Source organism: Sordaria macrospora, chromosome 6 (genome assembly GCF_033870435.1).
Source record: "Sordaria macrospora chromosome 6, complete sequence".
In the NCBI taxonomy this organism is placed as follows: domain Eukaryota; kingdom Fungi; phylum Ascomycota; class Sordariomycetes; order Sordariales; family Sordariaceae; genus Sordaria; species Sordaria macrospora.
Genome location: NC_089376.1, coordinates 3,391,269 through 3,408,701, shown reverse-complemented (window position 1 = coordinate 3,408,701; position 17,433 = coordinate 3,391,269). Strand labels below are relative to the sequence as shown.

The 17,433-nt window shown below is 51.5% G+C and overlaps 8 protein-coding genes and 2 non-coding genes across 10 annotated transcripts; 6 read left to right on the top strand and 4 right to left on the bottom strand.

Annotated features, from left to right (window-relative positions):
- The first annotated feature begins 656 nt into the window (after positions 1 to 656).
- Positions 657 to 746, top strand: SMAC4_14014. The gene is given in 2 exon segments: positions 657 to 694; positions 712 to 746. It is a non-coding gene; the product is annotated as a tRNA-Glu (tRNA).
- Positions 747 to 1,150: 404 nt separating this feature from the next.
- Positions 1,151 to 1,564, top strand: SMAC4_09354 (uncharacterized protein). The gene has a single exon (XM_003344054.2). It carries the CDS (start codon positions 1,231 to 1,233, stop codon positions 1,456 to 1,458), a length of 228 nt encoding a protein of 75 aa, XP_003344102.1. The 5' UTR covers positions 1,151 to 1,230; the 3' UTR covers positions 1,459 to 1,564.
- A 1,552-nt stretch (positions 1,565 to 3,116) lies between these two features.
- SMAC4_14013 lies at positions 3,117 to 3,277 on the top strand. The gene is made up of 2 exons: positions 3,117 to 3,158; positions 3,235 to 3,277. It is a non-coding gene; the product is annotated as a tRNA-Thr (tRNA).
- A 604-nt stretch (positions 3,278 to 3,881) lies between these two features.
- SMAC4_08720 (uncharacterized protein) lies at positions 3,882 to 5,615 on the bottom strand. Its single transcript, XM_003344423.2, has 2 exons — positions 5,272 to 5,615; positions 3,882 to 5,215 (listed from the first exon to the last, which is right to left on the bottom strand). The coding sequence occupies exons 1-2, from the start codon at positions 5,388 to 5,390 to the stop codon at positions 3,889 to 3,891; spliced, it is 1,446 nt and encodes a 481-aa protein (XP_003344471.2). The 5' UTR covers positions 5,391 to 5,615; the 3' UTR covers positions 3,882 to 3,888.
- A 59-nt stretch (positions 5,616 to 5,674) lies between these two features.
- Positions 5,675 to 6,617, bottom strand: SMAC4_08721 (uncharacterized protein; the record flags this gene model as incomplete). The annotated part of the gene is made up of 1 exon (XM_003344424.2): positions 5,675 to 6,617. The coding sequence occupies exon 1, from the start codon at positions 6,446 to 6,448 to the stop codon at positions 5,675 to 5,677; it is 774 nt and encodes a 257-aa protein (XP_003344472.1). The 5' UTR covers positions 6,449 to 6,617.
- A 156-nt stretch (positions 6,618 to 6,773) lies between these two features.
- On the bottom strand, positions 6,774 to 7,901 carry SMAC4_08722 (uncharacterized protein). The gene is made up of 2 exons (XM_003344425.2): positions 7,466 to 7,901; positions 6,774 to 7,403 (listed from the first exon to the last, which is right to left on the bottom strand). The coding sequence occupies exons 1-2, from the start codon at positions 7,712 to 7,714 to the stop codon at positions 6,858 to 6,860; spliced, it is 795 nt and encodes a 264-aa protein (XP_003344473.1). The 5' UTR covers positions 7,715 to 7,901; the 3' UTR covers positions 6,774 to 6,857.
- Positions 7,902 to 8,561: 660 nt separating this feature from the next.
- SMAC4_08723 (uncharacterized protein) lies at positions 8,562 to 9,973 on the top strand (the record flags this gene model as incomplete). Its single annotated transcript, XM_003344426.2, has 2 exons — positions 8,562 to 9,746; positions 9,812 to 9,973. The coding sequence occupies exons 1-2, from the start codon at positions 8,574 to 8,576 to the stop codon at positions 9,971 to 9,973; spliced, it is 1,335 nt and encodes a 444-aa protein (XP_003344474.1). The 5' UTR covers positions 8,562 to 8,573.
- Positions 9,974 to 11,256: 1,283 nt separating this feature from the next.
- Positions 11,257 to 11,616, bottom strand: SMAC4_08724 (uncharacterized protein). The gene has a single exon (XM_003344427.2). It carries the CDS (start codon positions 11,509 to 11,511, stop codon positions 11,272 to 11,274), a length of 240 nt encoding a protein of 79 aa, XP_003344475.1. The 5' UTR covers positions 11,512 to 11,616; the 3' UTR covers positions 11,257 to 11,271.
- Positions 11,617 to 12,657: 1,041 nt separating this feature from the next.
- SMAC4_08725 (uncharacterized protein) lies at positions 12,658 to 13,624 on the top strand (the record flags this gene model as incomplete). Its single annotated transcript, XM_003344428.2, has 1 exon — positions 12,658 to 13,624. The coding sequence occupies exon 1, from the start codon at positions 12,824 to 12,826 to the stop codon at positions 13,622 to 13,624; it is 801 nt and encodes a 266-aa protein (XP_003344476.2). The 5' UTR covers positions 12,658 to 12,823.
- A 727-nt stretch (positions 13,625 to 14,351) lies between these two features.
- SMAC4_08726 (uncharacterized protein) lies at positions 14,352 to 16,708 on the top strand. Its single transcript, XM_003344429.2, has 3 exons — positions 14,352 to 15,659; positions 15,731 to 15,932; positions 16,007 to 16,708. Exons 1-3 carry the CDS (start codon positions 14,841 to 14,843, stop codon positions 16,060 to 16,062), a joined length of 1,077 nt encoding a protein of 358 aa, XP_003344477.2. The 5' UTR covers positions 14,352 to 14,840; the 3' UTR covers positions 16,063 to 16,708.
- Positions 16,709 to 17,433: the final 725 nt, after the last annotated feature.

Here is a 17,433-nt window from a genome sequence, read left to right as displayed (position 1 = left end):
GGGGGACAATGATGTCGTTAGTTTGTGTATGATTTGGTCTTGGATGCCAATCAGCGTTGGCCCGGACCGAATATGTTTGTTACGTTTTCGGCTATCGTGTTAGATATTTTGCTAGTCGTGGTTCAGATTATCATTTGCTATGGCGGTGATCAATTGCTCTTTGCTTTGAGTGAGGATGTCTTCCAAGTTGCAAACCTCCCAAGTGGCGGTGTGGCATTTCACTAGTCAGATACTGGATAGCTCCAGTTCGGAGTATGCATTTTCTCAGAGTTGGAGATTGTCTTCAAATTCATAGGAGCATGACTGTACACGCCCGGAAGTACGGCTTTGAAATCCTCTGGGCTTGTGCCGGTTGTTTTAGTACCAGTTGAAGTCAACAGTTAGGACGGAGAAAGGGACGCGGGAGAAGGGTGGCAGCAAGAATTACGAGAGAAGTAACAGGTAAGTGTCCCACGCCTGGAGTGACGCAAGTCCTGGTCAAGTTTTGACGGTTAACTGCGTCTCAATTGACCTTTACTTGGACTCCGGCCTTCCCCAGGGCCCGGCCCAGGCTTAGGGCTCCCGCTCAAAGATGGGACGAGACAAACACATGCCCCTCATAAGCACAAACTTCCTGCCCTCTTTCAACAACAACAACAACAACAGCCACTAGAATCTCCCATATAGTGCAGAGGTTTAGCATATTGGATTTTCAATCTTCCACGTTGAGACCTCCAAAGACCCGGGTTCGAACCCCGGTGTGGGAATTAGCAACTTCTTTTTTGGTCTTTTTGCCTTTTTGTCATGGACTTTTTGATGCCGGGTACCTGCCGTCGTGCCTGCTTTTTGCGCTCGGAGTGTCTCCTGACGTTTAGAGGTAGGTTTGTTTCTCGGTTGGAGGCACAAAAATTGCAAATCAATCACCAAGCAGAAGAACCCAAACAAGATCTGTGATTGCAACAGTCATACGTGCAGAGAAGAGAGTAGGTAAGGTAGGCAGAATCTGATATTTTGGGTACTCCGTTCTTTTTCCATGTCTCCCCGTCTCCATCAATGTCGTGGACTGTCTGCCACCTCTACTTCTAGGCCTTTTCTCTCGCGCGAACCTGTTTCTACCCTGCATTCGTCACGTTCATTCTACCCAAAACGCGCGAAGCTGACATTCTATTCCGCAGACTTTGCATCATCGCGACAGTTCACGTTGGCAAGGACGACGACAATGACGACGAGGACAGAAGCAACTCAAACCTTATGGCGCCCCTCTCTCCCACTCAACCGGATAAGCTTCTACACATAACTGCCCTGACGCTGTCGAGGTCAGGGTCGCGACCGTCGAAGATCCTATCGCTCGTTGATGCCCAGCAGGGTTACCGCAACTTCAGCACGAACAAGCGTGCGCACGAAGATGACGAGAAGCCGATGATGCGGTCAAGCGATAGTTTCAAGGACTTCAAGATGGCGTTATCCTGCCTCATCTGACGCTGTGGCATTTTCAACGACCTGTCAAAGTCCGAGATGCGCCGTGAAATTGCCCGACGTTGAACGTCTTCGCGGTCTTGTTCAAGCTTCTTGTTCAAGCTTCTTCTTGCAAGGATAATTCCACGTACGACCAGTATACCTAGCTGTGACAGGGTCTTCACAAAAGCCTACCGTACATATGGGCATGTTGCAACTATGTCTTTCTACCTACCTCTACTGGTCTAGGTGCTCACGACGAGTGTTTGCGCCCTATAGGTGAACAAGGCTAGGTGTCTACAACTTCAACCGTCTTGAATCCCAAAGCTCTGTGATCATGAAGTCGTAAACAAACAACGAGATGGATGGGTTTGGTAGTATGATTGTGACTTAAGAAGCGGGCAGGTTTGTGTTTCCAATCGTTACCTAGGTATCCGAATATGCCCCGATTTTGACTGAGTGTCTGTCTGTTCATCCCAGAGGTACTCAGATAGGATAAATAGTGGCTCAAACATGCAGTAATTAGCGCCGCATGAATCTGTCATCACCACCAGAACAAGACGTATACCCTAAATCGAAATCGAACGTGATCCAAACTACCTTACCTAACTGTACCCGAAGTTAAAGACCCTTTGCCTCCGGTATTGCCGTTCTGACCAGGAGTAGTACCATTTCCCTTTCCCATCCAGAAATCAATGTAGTGGGCAGACCTTTCCGATCTAGGCCAAAGGCACATGCATCCCTTCCTTTCCCCGTCGGAAATACATACCAAAATCCTGCAGCCGACCAGAAACTCAGAAACCGTGGTCCTGAGGCCAAGTCATACTTTCCTTCCTTTCTTCCAAAAATTACTATCCCACGACAGGGGTATAAGCCCGGTTCCCCTCTCTTTCTGTTTTGTTTTTACCTCTCCTTTCGAAACTTGCACCATGACACGGGCATAGCCAAGCTCTCTTCCCTGTGGCTTTCCGCGCTTGACTATGACCATGACACGGGCATAGTACACAAGGCCTCTCCCCTTCTCTTTCCGTTTCCTTTCTCTTTTCTCCTGAACTTTAACCATGACACGAGCCTGGTACCTAGACAAGGCTTCCTCCTTTTTTCTCATCTTGATCCATGACACTGGCAGGTCTAGCCTAGTGGAATTAAGTAGAGTTTCTACATCTCAGTAGGGTACCCAACCTGGCGATTCTTGCGCTTCGGTAGCTATCAATCGTAATGGAGGAAGAGGATAAGACCGGGCTGCTGCTCTCCACACCACCACCACGACATGGACTGTTTCAGTCAAAGACACTCAGAATAGAGGTATACTAAGTTCCGGGAAGTTTACATCACCCCCGCAATCTTCATCGGCAATAGCTCCCGTAGTGGTACCTCTAGGTAGGTACATTCAAATCAGTTATGCCTGCTGACTAGCATACTAATTCTTCGTAATCCACATCCTGACATTGTGCTGAGCCTCGATGGCCCTGCCGTGGAGACAGCAATTGCCCTCCTTCCTTTGTTCCTTCCTTCCACCCCTTCTATCCTGCCCCTCCCTCCTTTCACAAGGACACGTACAGCAGCTGCCTTGCCTTGCCTTGCCTTGCCTTTTACCCCCCTTGCCAACTTGTGGTAAGTACATAGGGTACTGTTTGCCGGCTCCTTTGCAACAAGAAAAAAAAAAAAAAAAAAAAAAAAAAACACGGTTGGGCGCAGTGGTCCAACACATCACTCGATTTGTGGGTTGAAATCCCCGGCGAACCATCTTGGAAAAGACCGATTTCTGGGGGGGCCACAAATGCCCCAGCAAGTGTAGATCTCAAATAGGGTGAGGACCCGGGTTCGAATCCCGGACCGTGTATTATTTTTTCGTTCTTCATTTTCCGGCGGTCGACTTTCGGACTTCTTTTTTTTTTTCTTTTCGTTTTTTCGTTGTTTGTACTCTTTCTAGCTACCTAGGTACGAAGTGGCAGAGCCCAGGATATCTGACACACACACACACACACACACACACACACACACACACACACACACACAGCAAGTACATACACATTACTACCACCATCACTGACGAAGCCACTCCGTCCACTCTGATGAACATAGAGGTATGCTCACACCTCTAGACAAACTAGCGTTGACGCATCGATTATCTTTATATCTTCTGGGCGACTACGTCGAGCCAAAGCACAGGCAATATATTTACTTGTTTTTTTGTTTTTGGATCATGATTGCGAGTCAAGTAAGGGCGCGTGAACTGCGGATTTTCCGGGTCTCAGTTTCGCGAGAACAATACCTACGGTAACACACCAACACACGGTGTCATGGGGAGTTCATTCTCCATCTCGACTGGACAATTTTCTTGAGCACAAGTGGAAACACAAATGATTTCCGTCAACTACCGTACCATCCATATATCCATCCCTCCAAATGCCATGCAGACACTCACTCCCACCCCCACCCCCTTCCCTCACTTCACTTCTCAAAAGCACACAACCGCCCCCTAACCGGGAAATTCTCCTCCCTGCCCACCTTCGGAAACCCCTTCAGCCTCTTTCCCACATCCTTTCCAAAAACCAAACAATGCGTCGACCCCCCAAAATGAAACATACCCAGCTCCTCCCCCTTTCCTATCCTCTGTCCTTCCTTCACGGTAATCTCACATGAACTAACCTCATCCATGCCAACGCCAATAAACGCCATCAGCCCAATCTCCTTCGCCTCCGCCTCAATAAAAATAATTGCGCGCGTGGCCAACGCAGTCAAATACCCCTGACTGGCCGTGATGCCCTTTTGCAGAATCTTGTACTCGCCTTCTTTGCCCGTCCGGTCGATGGAGGGGTCGTCGGATGCGCTCGCTGAGAATAGCGGTTCGGAGAAGTACGTCCCGTCTTGCACGAAGGCGCGCTTGATGGTTCCTGACACGGGACTGTGCCACCTGTGATACGACAGACTGGACAGAAAAGCCTGGTAAACGGTTCCGCCTGCGAAGTGAGCCGAGAGTGGATCGTGCGCGAGCATGTCCAGGACGGAATATGGCTGGCCTTTGACCCAGAACTTGTCGCGGAGCTTAATGTCGTGCGATAAAGCATAGGGCTTGGACTCGCACGCGTTGGCTACCACGAGGTTATCCTCGGGCGAAGCGACGGGGCGGGCGGAGGGCACGAAGGGCCGGGTGAAGAACTCGTCCCAAGATTCAAAACCACGATTCGGGGCAGAGGGGTCGGGGCATTGGTACATTTCTTCAAAGGTGAAGGAGGTGCCCGCGGCGGAGTTGGCTACTTCCATCAAGTCCTTGGAGCCGACTTCGCCGAACCAGCCCGCGCGATGCGTGCCCAGGACGGAGGCGGATTCGGGCGACTTGAGATACCGGCCCCATTCGTTGAGAATCTTCTTGAGCATGGCGTTCACGTCCGGGTCGAGAAAGGCGGCGTGCCCGCTGGGCGTGCCGGAGGCGTAGTCAAAGATGGCGGCCAGAGGGACGCCGACCATGCCCACGCCCGCCGCGGCGTCGGTCCACTCGGGGGCTTGGCCGAAGACGCGGTTGAGTACTTGGAGCATGTGCTTGTAGTCACGGATTTGGCTCCGGCCGGTCACGTCCCGGTTGTAAGGGGGCTTGCGCGGGACTTCGTCCCACATGGAGCTGAAGTACATGTAGATGCGGGTGTTGTTTTCAATGAGGTCCTGGAATTCCTTGAGAACGGGAGTCAGTTCTTGGTAGCCGACTTTGTCGATGTGTTCGATGTGGTGGCCGAGCCAGTGTTTGAGGATGCGGTGGTCGGCGGGTAGCCATCCTCCACGCCTGGTAATTTGTTAGGATTCAGCACATCAGGTGTGGCCCGGGTAAGTGTTACTTACCTATGTATCCGATGCTCTTTCGGAATGTCATGGTGGTTTCCGTGCTGATAGACCATGTTGTCGACTTTGTAGGCTCTTGGTTGCTTAGCTTGCCGTAACACAGAATCCAATGCCTCCATCCTGTCCAGACGGTGCCATCACGATCATTTTGTAGTATTTCCCAGAGGTCTGAACAAACAGAACCATAGCCAAAGCTCCTGCGTCAATGATGTAACCGATCCGAGGTGGTGATGCGCTGATGATTAAATTTTGTCCGTTTCTTGGCAGAGGTTTCTCCGTCTGGCCAATCCCAGATCGCAAACCGTCCAGCTGAAGAATGGATTGGGGATCATCTCGCAAAGAATATTCCTTATAATCTTGTCTTGGTCGTATGCATTGACACACCGGCCGTGCCCATTTTTAGTCACGAATTGGTTTCCTTGTTTTTGCTCCGGACATAAGCCGCATGCACCCTCTTGTGGTCTCTTCTGTCCTTGTCGTTTAGGTGGTTGTACAGCATGCTGCACTCTTTGCAAACAATGAACTGGGGTTTTGATTCGCCAATGGCGAGGCTCAGTGTGGTCTGGACCATTTCCTTTGTTGGAGTCTTTGCTGGCCGTTTCTTTTGGGCCGCAAGCTGTTTCGAACTTGACGTTGTTGTTCCCGTGGAGTCGGTCTCGGTTTGTGAGGCTGAAGGTGTATCGAGCGGTGTCCCATTTTCCATTCCCGGTGTCTCGTCTCCATTTTCTTTCGTTCTCTTGCCCGCTTGGTCTTCGCCGTCGTATTCATCGTCGAAGGTGGGACGGGTGGTCAATCTGCGGCGCTTTCTCTGTCCGGTGCTGGAAGGCGGCGGCGAAGGAGGTGTCGATACCAGCTCTTCCGTAGCAGCAGATGGTGCGGGCGTAGTCGCTTTGATGAGAGGCACAGGTGTCTTGGGTTTTGCCTTAAAGTAGGAGAGTATCGACCCGGACTTGGGCGCGCTTGTCTTTGGGCATTCGGCAGACGGAGTAACGGTAGCTGGTGAGCTTGGCGTTGGTAGCTGTGGTGCTGGTGTGTCTTCGGGACTCAGCTGTCGCGGCGTCGAAGGTTTGGAGTCATGTTTGGCGACGGCGACGGCGACAGATCGTCTGCCATATGTTCGAATCGGCTTCTTGCGCGGTTGTGTGGTATGATTCGCGCCGAGGGTTTCTGCCGACATTGTCGACCTTATCGTCTCATTCGTTGACTGTCGCAGTTTTGGGGGAGAGGGGTGAAAAAGCGGGTTGGGTCAAAATGGGCTTTCTTTGCTGTTTTGTTTACTTTCGACAGACATTTGGTATTTTTGCGGTCGCACTTTGCGGTTGCGCCCCGCGTGGGCTTTCCCTTTCGCAGGGATTGGAATGGGCAAATTCTGTGAACCGCGACGCGTCTGGCACGCGAGTTCACGGGGCCAAGCTGTCGCCAAGCACAGCGCTGAATGACGTGGGGCCCACCACCACAGCGACTTCGGATCCCTGCCAGCAATCACGAAAGTAAACAAACCCCCTGAATCGGCTCTCCCATGGCTTCCAATGATATTTGCATAGGGTTGATTTCAACTCACAAATTGCTAGTGACTGATGCTCAAGCTATTTCTTACGTCTCCTCAGGTTTGTATCCTCGGCCGTAGACTCTTTGCCCTCAATTGCAATCGGCTTGTCCGCTGCCTCTTTCTCCTCCGAACCAACGACCCACGTCTGAACCACCTCCTTGACCTCCTTGAAAGTTTTGTCCTTCTTCTTCGCCTGACCGAGATGCCACACGTAGCCCGAGTACAGGGCAACTTCGGCAATACCTGCAATGATACTGCCGCCCATGGTGAGGAAGATCCTAGCCGGAGTGCTCCACCATCTTGCCAAAATCCAGAGAGTAGCTGCCACGCCGAGAATGGTAACCATGAAGTTGAAGATGAGCATCAGTTGGCGGTGCACCTCGTCATAAGTCACATCATCGTCGCCCATGTCTTCCTTTCGAGTAGGTCTGTTGGCTTCGGCGAATGACCGTGCCATTCCCGTGCTTGAAGGGAACATTTGCGAGAAGGTCTCCATGGGTTGAACAGGGTTGATCATGCGTTCATAGGCGCGCTCCTCCTCATCACGACGAAGTCTGGCCATCAATGCTTTGTATTCATCGGACTGTTATGGTAATTAGCAAGGTTCCTCAATCTCGTGATGTGAGATGACTCATGTTGGCTTACCGGCTCAGGCTTTAGTGGCGGCGGAGGCATGTAAACGCTGGAACCTCTCAGCAGTATCTCCAAGTTGTACTCTTTGTGATCATCAGCTTTGAGTAGATTCCACAAATCCACGATCTGCCCATGTGAGATTGGCGCGCCGATATCGACATCGCTCAGTAATGGTTCGCCATCTCGTTGTAGTTTACTCGGCGCATCTTCAACTCTTTGTAGAGCTTCCAAGATCGAGGGTGTCACTGTGAGGAGGACCATGATAACGTGTGCTCTTTGATTGAACCACTAAAAGAGTTGTTGATTATGTTGGTTGAATGAACTGTTTAATTCAGGCTCCCAGATATGGATGTCATTGATGAAACGTCGGAAGCTCTTCCTGATGTTGTCACTCGAATCTCGATGTGGTTCAGTGGAGTCAGTGTCCCCAAACCCCAAAGACCCCGGGTCTCCACGTCTGCTGGAGCTCGAACGGAGCTTGAATGGAGGTTTCCTGAAGTGGAAACGATCTGCATTCACCAGCCCCAGATTACTCGCATTTCTTGGCACTTTCCCCCGCTTCAGCCTCTTTCAGCCACAGAATATGGGACAAATACCGCAATGCCAAGCTTTTGGACCTGCAGAGAGGGGCATCCACTGAGAAAGCTGATGATCCGAGCGCCAAAGTTTTTGGAGGATGGAACTTTTCGGGATCGGAGGAAGAGGAGCACTCAGTCGCTGTTGAATCGCAGTTGTTTGTAACATTTCCACCGGACGGAAGACCACCACCACCGTCCACCGACCACCGAACCACCACACCCACTCTCCCGGATACTTCTTGGACTGAGCCGCCGAGTACATACTTACTGTAGTACCACAACACCACCACAGAATAAAGTCCATCCACTACTGCTCAACCAGTGACCCGTCACACCCGACTCGGACGATCAAGAGCTGTTTTTTTTTTTTTTACTTGCTCGAATCGACTTCCTGCCACCACCCGATCGGTCCTCAACACCACGACAGCCGCATCCCGGTTCCGAAAACACCACTACATGCAAGAGACACTTGCCAGCCAACAGTAAACAGTCCATTGGTCCTTCTCGACAAGAAGGACGTGCGCGGGAAACACACGGGAATCATGCAGCTCCGGACGGGAGCGGCTTCGGTGGTTCGGACCGGTCTTGGTCTTACACAGTCGAGATGTGCCCTAACAACAGGGAGGATACGACAGTCCAAGGCCCTCTACCACAACACCAAGAGGAACGACTCGGCATGGGGAGCTGCTGTCTCGGTTGCCGGCAACATCGTCAACAATGCCGTCAACAAGGTCATCAAGGGCACCGACGGGTTGCCCACCATTGACCCTCTCCGTCTCGTTGCCGGCGAGATGAAGTTCCTAACAGGTAACATCCGCAAGCTCCTGGGTTCTGGCCACCCCTCGCTCGACCGCGCCGCCAAGTACTACACACAGGCCGAGGGAAAGCATGTGCGCCCATTAATCGTCCTTCTCATGTCTCGCGCCACTGCTTTGTGCCCCAAGGCTCCTCAAAGGCAACAATCGACTCTCCAGGCTTCCGCTGCCATTGACACCTCGATCTCGCCTCTCAACATCCTCTCCGACTTCAACCCTTCCGCCGCCACCCCCGCCTCCGAGACCACTCCCGCAGATACCGATATCCTCCCCTCCCAACGACGACTTGCCGAGATCACCGAGCTGATCCATACCGCCTCGCTTCTTCACGACGATGTCATCGATCACTCCGAGTCCCGCCGCGGCGCTCCCTCCGCCAACCTCGAGTTCGGAAACAAGATGGCCGTTCTGGCCGGTGACTTCCTTCTCGGGAGAGCCTCCGTCGCCCTTGCCCGTCTCCGCCACGCCGAAGTCGTCGAGCTGCTCGCTACCGTCATCGCCAACCTTGTCGAGGGCGAGTTCATGCAGCTCAAGAACACGGCTCGCGACGAAAAGAACCCCAAGTGGTCCGAGGAGACCCTCACCTACTACCTCCAAAAGACCTACCTCAAGACGGCTTCCCTGATCAGCAAGAGCTGTCGCGCGTCGGCGCTGCTGGGCGGCGCTGATGCGGCGACCGTGGATGCTGCTTATCTGTATGGCAAGAACCTTGGCTTGGCTTTCCAGCTGGTCGACGACATGCTGGACTACACTCGCAGCGAGAAGGAGCTGGGCAAGCCTGCCGGTGCTGATCTCGAGCTTGGCTTGGCGACTGCTCCTTTGCTGTTTGCTTGGAAGACGATGCCGGAGCTTGGTCCTTTGGTCGGCAGGAAGTTTGAGAAGGAGGGTGATGCTGCTAGGGTATGTTTTTTCTTCTGTGTACGGTTTGGGTTTTCGCACGCGAGTACTAACACAGTCACAAACAGGCAAGAGAGTTGGTTCTCCAGAGCAACGGTATTGAGCAGACCCGTGCTCTCGCCCAGGACTACGCCGAAAAGGCCATCGAAGCCATCAGCGGGTTTCCCGAAAGCGAAGCCAAGGATGGCCTAATAGAAATGGCCGTTAAGACGCTAAAGCGCAACAAGTAAAGATATAAACCACCTAAAGGCGAAATAAAAAGAAAGAGAGAACAAGACGAGCGGTCATTGTAACACGCATACATTCTATATATATACCATGTGAGCCCCTGTGTATAGAGAGTGGCACAAGATCGAGCATAGGTAGCCACATAGCCACATGTGTTTCGCTACCTACCGGTGTACAACAACATCAACCATGTGGCGCGGACGGACGGGTGTACAACAGCCAAGGATAGGATGGGATGGGAAAAGGGGGAAAGAGAAAAAAGTGTACTGGATCGTCACGACACACACACACACACATACATGTACTATTCATCATCATCTCTGTTTTTTATAACGGCGCATTTTCGGGAGCAATTGTACGAACGGGATTGTGGTTTGAAGAAAGGAAGGAACCTCCTATTCACCTCAATACCACGGGATTTTGAAAGGCACGTTTAAACGTTTTTGAGAACTAGCAATGTGAATTTGGCTTGAACGGGACAGCGGGAGCTAAGAAGGTTGGGAACGTGCAGCAGTGGTCTGGTCTACTATGACTCAGGTAGGTAAGGCAAGGCAAGTCAAGTACCTTGACTCGAGAGATATCGGAGCTCATCATGCTTAACGTTGGCTAACCACTCCCTGCTCTATAGGCACGGTAGGTAGGTAGGTACCTAGCCTAGTCTTCCTCATGAACACCAATTCGTCCTATCCCACCTCATCTTTCTTCCCTATACTATTTCTACTTCTACCTACATACCTATCCTCTCTCCGAAAACAGCTCCTCAGACTTTTACCACAGCCACTGACATCCATCTTCATTTTTGCATCCCTCGGTCGGTAGTAGCTAGGTAGTAGGATCCTCGGTGCCACTCAGCTCCGTGGGGTCCTTGGGGCCGGTACAGTAGAGGTTACCGAACCTCGCGAACCTCCTCTGATTCTCCTCAATAAGGTAAAGAAAGTACCATCGGATTATTTTTTTTACGGGCACGAGATATGTTTTTCTGGTCTCATTTATCCGACAGTGTGAACTTGGCTCTAAGTGGTTTGGAATGGGCTTTAGAGAGGTTGGGAGCCTGCAGTGGGAAAAGATATGGCTGCCAACTCAAAGAAGAGGTTCTTGGGTTTGCGTCCTAAAACTACCTATGCTGTTTGATGATGTTCTTTAACTCTTCCATTCCCTAAACCCCCTCGTGGTCGTGGTGGTGTACACCCGATCCGACCCAATCTGAATCCCATCTACCCTTCCTCTCCTCTTCGACCCTTTCTTCACGACTGTTCCTCCTTCAAATCACAGCCACTGACTGACTGACTGACCTCATCTCTCAATGGTGGGGAGGAGTAGCCGGAGGACTCTTGTATGCCTGCTCGGCCGGGCCGGGCTGATCTGCCTGGGCGGCAGCCTGGTCAGGCTGCTGCTGCTGCTGCTTGTTGTCGGGAGGAGGAGTGGTGGGAGCGATGGTGACAGTCACGTTTCCAGTGATTGTCACGGCGCCAGTGGTATGGTTCACGGTGACGAGGTAGTTTGACGTGTCGAGGGAGTTTATGGAGATGTTGAAATCCATGTTTGGCGCTACTTTTGGGCGTTCCTTGCTTGGCTTTTACCTTGGTATGGAAGGGTACAACCTAGGGTATCGTAGAGAGGTAGCCGAGTGGTTGTTCTAGTGATGGTAGATGAAGAGAGCTGTTGAAAGGGTGTTAGAGTTATACATATACATAGAGGTATCTGGATATATATTACGAGATATCTCGAGGCATCTCGAGGTGAGGATGTGGTGAGGATGTGGTGAGGGACTTGAGAGGTGGATGATGGATTTCTCAGAAGGGACCAGAAGAGAGAGAGATAAGGGGATGGACATACCTCTGTTTTTGAACTTGCAATTTGAACAGGTTTAGTTTGGGCTTGTGCATTACAACTCTTCCACTTGTCAGCGGTACGGAATTGATGTTATCGTGGATGCTTGTCGCTGAGTGTTTGTCGTTGCTGATAGAGATATTGTCGGTCGGGAGAGATATGGTTTTTTTTATTTAGGTTGACGAATATTAGTGATGGTCAAATCAGTTGATCGGTTGTCAACTCCTTCACCTTGTGGGCTTGGCGGGGCGGCAGTGGCAGATAGGTAGGTCAGGAAGGATGGGATTGTTCGGTTTTCGATGTGCAAAATTCTCGCTGGTAAGAATGATGATGTTGTGAGAATGGAGAGAAAAAATAGTTAAGGTAGCAAGTGGGAAATGGGGACGGATAGTATGAGGGATCTTGTACTCTCTGCAACAGCAATTTCTGCCACTGGGGCCAGACCAAGGTTATCTCTATACATATGTAGTCTGGACACAACCCTTCACCATCTTTCTTCCTGAAGGTTTCAACGACGAGGTTTCGACTTCAAGGAGCAAGGACCCCAAACCACAACCACGGTTCAGGTTCTCTTTACGCTGCCGCGTACGGGAGTGGCATTCACCTCGTTCTCTCCATGTCTACAAGACCATATGGTTCCATGGTGGTGAAGGGTTTTGTGCAGAGCAGAACCAAACCTTGGTCCAAAATTCCCTGCTTTATGGAGTATAAGTGCCCGCCTATCCCTATTGCCATTTCTTTCATCATCGTCATCTTGATCACCGCGAATTTCGACCCATTCAACCGGACAGCGAACGTCTTTGTCTGTACCTACCTACCTGTCATCTACCTGCCATCAAACTTGAAGTTGACAACCCACGAGGGCATCAACAATGAAAAATGGCAACATCAGTAGATGTACCGACATAGTCTTCAGGCGCAGTAAGCAGTGGCCAACAATTCAATCCATCTAAATTGTAAGTAAAAATCAGCTCCTTCCCACATGACATGCTTGTCTCCTATTCTTTTTCTCCCTCTGGGACATGACGACTTGTCCTGCTTTCATGGCTATCTACGCGTATCAAGTACCTAATACACTTCAACAGTCTCACACACACAAGAAGGCGGCCCAGCAACATGAAGATTTTGTCACCGTCCAAGTCACGCTGCGCATTCCTCCTACCCTGCTGAACAACGTTAAGGGCGCCCATAGCTTTGTTATCGACATCACTCCTGGCGAGGAGCGCCACCCGGAGCACGAGGCGTTGGCTACTGTCGCCGATGCTGCTACCAACAATGTTGTGACCACCACCACCATCCACATCCCTCTCGCTATCTCCTCGGGTCAGGAGAAGCCAACAACAGCAGCAGCAACGGAGAAGAACGCTAACCCGCAGCAGGGGCAGAGAATTCGTGCTGCTGAGGAAGAAGAGCAACATGTAGATCTCTTCGATGACGAGTTCCTGAGCCTCGTAGACGAATTCAACAGTATCGTCGGTCCTGGCATGGAGGGTCACAGCGCGGATGCCGACGGTGATGATACCTTTGCGGCCGATTGTTTCTTCCATGGCGATGATCTGTTGGGAGACTATTTGGTCAAAAGCGCTGGCAGTGGCAACCATGCGGGTTCTGGTGAGGACCGTCTCGACATCCAACTCCAAGAGGGCAGTATCGCCAACGCCAACAAGAGAAAGAGAAACGACATGGATGATGATGATGACAAGATTGAGGAGGAGGAGGAGGAGGAGGACAAGGACGAGCGCCGCCCTTCTCAGCAAGCTCGGGTGGATTGGGATTATGAAGCGCATCTGGAGATGTTCGGAGAAAACTATTGGGAGGATTGAATGGTATGGATACTTCTAGATGATAGCTTTCAGTGGGAAACTTTGAACTGAGATCACTGCACGTGGTGGATAGCTACCTTACACTACCTAGGTACCCTACCTTCCGGACCCGGAAGAGTTGCCTGTGGATTGGTACATGGGAGAAAAGTAGGTTTGTCATAGTGGGAGATGTTGAGGCTAGGAGATCCCAGACATGTTTGAATGCCGAATAACAAAACGGCCCATGAAGGTTGGAGAGACAGTACTCAATGGAGAGATGGAAGGCATCGATGGCCCCATCGTCCTAGATTCAGGTAATTCCAAAGAAGTGTCCGATTGAATTGATGTTTCGTTCATGCAATGATTCGCAAGTCGTTATGTTGTGTTGTGTCGTGTTGTCTAAGTGTTCTCGTCGGCCTCTCCTCCGGCGCGTCATGATCCGGACGTCGTCACGGTAGTCGCCGGAGTTTTTGTCTGAAAAGGGAAATTGTTGCCGGGGGCCTCGGTCCAGGCTCTGCCCCGTCAGTTGGAGCTTTCCCGGTGGGTGGTTCGGTAAAATAAATGGGGCCATGCCCCGTAGGTACCCACCCGTAACAGGCCCCTAGCGGGCCACTAGAACGAACTGAATGAGCTGCTGGGCATGCGGAGACGGGCAAGTGGTGTACAAAATAACAAGGATCCTTTCAAGGGACGGATTGGTGTAAGTCTGTCCGATCCATTTTGGCACAACCCGACGGCACAGCTGATCATGTCTTCCTTGTCGCTGTTGTCTCCTAAGCAACTGCAACCTCACCTCCTCTCAAAGATTCAACCTCGGCCGAATTCCGATTACAAACCCGGGGACTTGGTTTCTCGAATTCCGCACTCGATCGTCAAAGATATCTTCATCTCACATCCCCGCAAAAAGAGGAAGTCTGTTTGGAATTCTAGAACCCCTTTTTTCCTTCAGCAGCGCCCCCCTATTTGGCAGCTTAAGCGAGGACCAGCATCTGTGAAACAAGAGGGAACTAGGGACAACGACCCAAGGAAGCTGAACAATCACTGGACTGGACTACACCATCTCAAATACGCCAATCAACAAACACATACACATACACACTGTTTACCCAGCCACCTGAGATTATAACTTTATCTCAACCTCATCTGTTCCTTTCTCACAACAAGATCCTCACCTCACTTCACCTCACCCATCCACCGATTACTCACCAAAAAAATAACAACCACAAAAACCGCCAAAATGTTCCACCACACCCACGGCTACAAATCTCACTCCCTCCAGCTGGAGCTCGCCCACCGCCCCTCCGGGCCCATCATCCCAGGCCACACCTTCCGCGTGAGCCCCGTCCCGGCCCCCGTTCCTTCCGACCTGAACGAAGGCGACCTCCTCCTCGAGACTCTCTACATCTCGCTCGACCCGGCGATGCGCGGCTGGCTAGATGATGTGCGCTCCTACGTTCCCCCGGTACAAATCGGCGAAGTGATGCGCGCCTTCTGCATTTGCCGCGTCCTTGCCTCTCGGTCTCCCAAGGCCGCCGCAGGTGACGTGGTAACCGCCATGAACGGGATCCGCGAAATCGGCATTCTGAGCGACAAGCACGTCGAAAAGCCGGCGTTTTTGCCTCCTGGCGGAAAGACGACAGACCTGCTGGGTGTGCTGGGCATGACGGGCCTGACGGCTTACTTCGGCATGATGAAGATTGGCAACGTCAAGAAGGGGGACACGGTGGTGGTATCGGCGGCGGCGGGCGCGACGGGCAGCGTGGCGGTGCAGATTGCGAGGATCCAGGGCGCCAAGAGGGTGATTGGCACGGCGGGCAGCGACGAGAAGTGCCGGTGGCTGGTGGAGGAGGGCGGGGTGGATATTGCGCTCAACTATCGCGATCCGGAGTTTCGGAGGAAGTTCAAGGAGGCGACTCCCGAGTTTGTGGATGTCTACTTTGATAACGTCGGCGGCGAGCAGCTCGATATGGCGCTGGCGAGAGCCAGCAGGGGCGCGAGGTTCGTCATGTGCGGTGGGATTAGCCAGTATAATGCTGAGCACAAGCAGGGGCCCAAGGTGGGTGGTTTCTTTCTTCTTCTTGGATAATACCTACGACGGGAGAGCGCTTTACTGACAACGTATTACAGAACATCGCGAACGTCATCACCATGAGGATCAGGATGGAAGGCTTCATCGTCTTCGACTACGCAGACGAGTACCCGACCGCTCTCGGCCAGCTCGCCCAGTGGCTGGCTGAAGGTAAGCTGAAGAGGAAGGAGACCATCCTCAAGGGAGGCATCAGAGTGGCGGATGAAGGCATGGTCAATCTTTACAAGGGTGGTAACATCGGTAAGTCACCTCACTCTTTCACTTGGGTGCCGGTACGAAACGTCAAGTCACTAACAACTGTTGGGAAAATGCAGGTAAATTGTTGGTCGAGGTCAAGAACCCCGACGACGAGCGCCAATCGAAGCTTTAGATTGCGAGCTACCTCTAGACCCTAGATGGCGTGCGTGTGTTTGGTTTGTAAAACTACTATGATATGAAAAGTACATTGCGGGGGGTAGCATCTTATAAACGGCCAAGTGTTCCTTTCATTTTTCCCCATCGTGCATGAAAAGAGAAGTCAATGCCAACCGCTGGTGTCGTGTGCGTGTGCGTGTGTTCGTGTGTGTGGTAGTGACCCTGATTACAGGTACTCATTGCCCGCATTGCATATCCAAGTTTCATATCGATTGAGGAGGAGGCAGTCTTGGTCCTCAACAAGGCACAAGGAATCCAGCTTCATGCCGCCAGATGGCGCCATCGAGGTGATTCGACATTCAATATGCCTGGATCTGGACATGTGGCGGGGGACAGATCATCGAGTACCCTTTTCAAATGCCAGAAGGGAGAGACATCTGTATGAGAGCGCGGATTTGCCGTGTTGGCATGCGTCCGTCATGTCCGGTTACCAAGGAAGAACATGAAGCACCTGTTGATACCTGTCACGTTCGCAACAGGAGACAGGAAAGCGAAAAGCATGAAGGTTAGCATAGGTAATATTGCAAAATGTCATAAACGGGCCAGCAGGGAGTATTCCTACTGAAGCAAACCAAGAGAAGTGTCCGACATGCATCGAGTGTCTTCATAATTCTGCCCTCTGCAGTACATCGACAGCCAGCAATCCACTTACCTAACCTCCAGCCTCCCAGGGGTACATGCAGTTTGAAAAGCAAAGATCTATTTCAGGCATATCGAAATATAATCAGCGAGTAAGTGCCCTGCAGCAAAGCTGCATCCATTGACTTTCTCCATTCATCACACACGTTCTCTTTGATTCGTCATCGTTCCCCTCCCCACGTGCGGGTAGGGTAAGGTAAGGTATGCAAGGTACCTGACCTAAGGGTGCCGTCCGGCAATGTATAAGTGCCTCTACCGTCGGGACTCGGGGCATTGGGTTTTCAATAGGGTTGAAAAATCCCTGCGAAAACGCTCACCTTAAGGCAGCACCCGATCGACGGTTAAGGCTTGGGACCCTGAAAATTGACGCCGCGAAATTCTACGGTATGTACAAGATTAGGTTGGGACATCTACCTAGGTAGATACTGCACTGCTCCCGTCCGGCCATCAAGGTTACTCTACGGTCCGAGATCTACACTTAACGTGAAGGTTACGTGCCATCTTTCCCGGCTATTCAACCCAATTTTGTAACGAAAGAGTGTCCGCAGCCGCTTTCGGAGGTCCTGGTCTTTTGTTCCCCTTCCTTTTTCATCGTCATCATCAAACAGTCTTCAACTGCCACTCAGATTTGATACCGCAACAACACCAGCACTATCAGAATCGCTATTGTGGCAACAAGAAGCAACTC

Coding starts and splice junctions, on each gene's coding strand:
- SMAC4_09354 (XM_003344054.2), top strand. CDS start 1,231: ATGGCGCCCCTCTCTCCCACTCAACCGGATAAGCTTCTACACATAACT.
- SMAC4_08720 (XM_003344423.2), bottom strand. CDS start 5,390: ATGGAGGCATTGGATTCTGTGTTACGGCAAGCTAAGCAACCAAGAGCC. Junction 5,216..5,271: donor AAAGAGCATCGGATACATAG/GTAAGTAACACT, acceptor ACAAATTACCAG/GCGTGGAGGATGGCTACCCG.
- SMAC4_08722 (XM_003344425.2), bottom strand. CDS start 7,714: ATGGTCCTCCTCACAGTGACACCCTCGATCTTGGAAGCTCTACAAAGA. Junction 7,404..7,465: donor CGCCACTAAAGCCTGAGCCG/GTAAGCCAACAT, acceptor TTACCATAACAG/TCCGATGAATACAAAGCATT.
- SMAC4_08724 (XM_003344427.2), bottom strand. CDS start 11,511: ATGGATTTCAACATCTCCATAAACTCCCTCGACACGTCAAACTACCTC.
- SMAC4_08726 (XM_003344429.2), top strand. CDS start 14,841: ATGTTCCACCACACCCACGGCTACAAATCTCACTCCCTCCAGCTGGAG. Junction 15,660..15,730: donor AGCACAAGCAGGGGCCCAAG/GTGGGTGGTTTC, acceptor AACGTATTACAG/AACATCGCGAACGTCATCAC. Junction 15,933..16,006: donor TTACAAGGGTGGTAACATCG/GTAAGTCACCTC, acceptor GGGAAAATGCAG/GTAAATTGTTGGTCGAGGTC.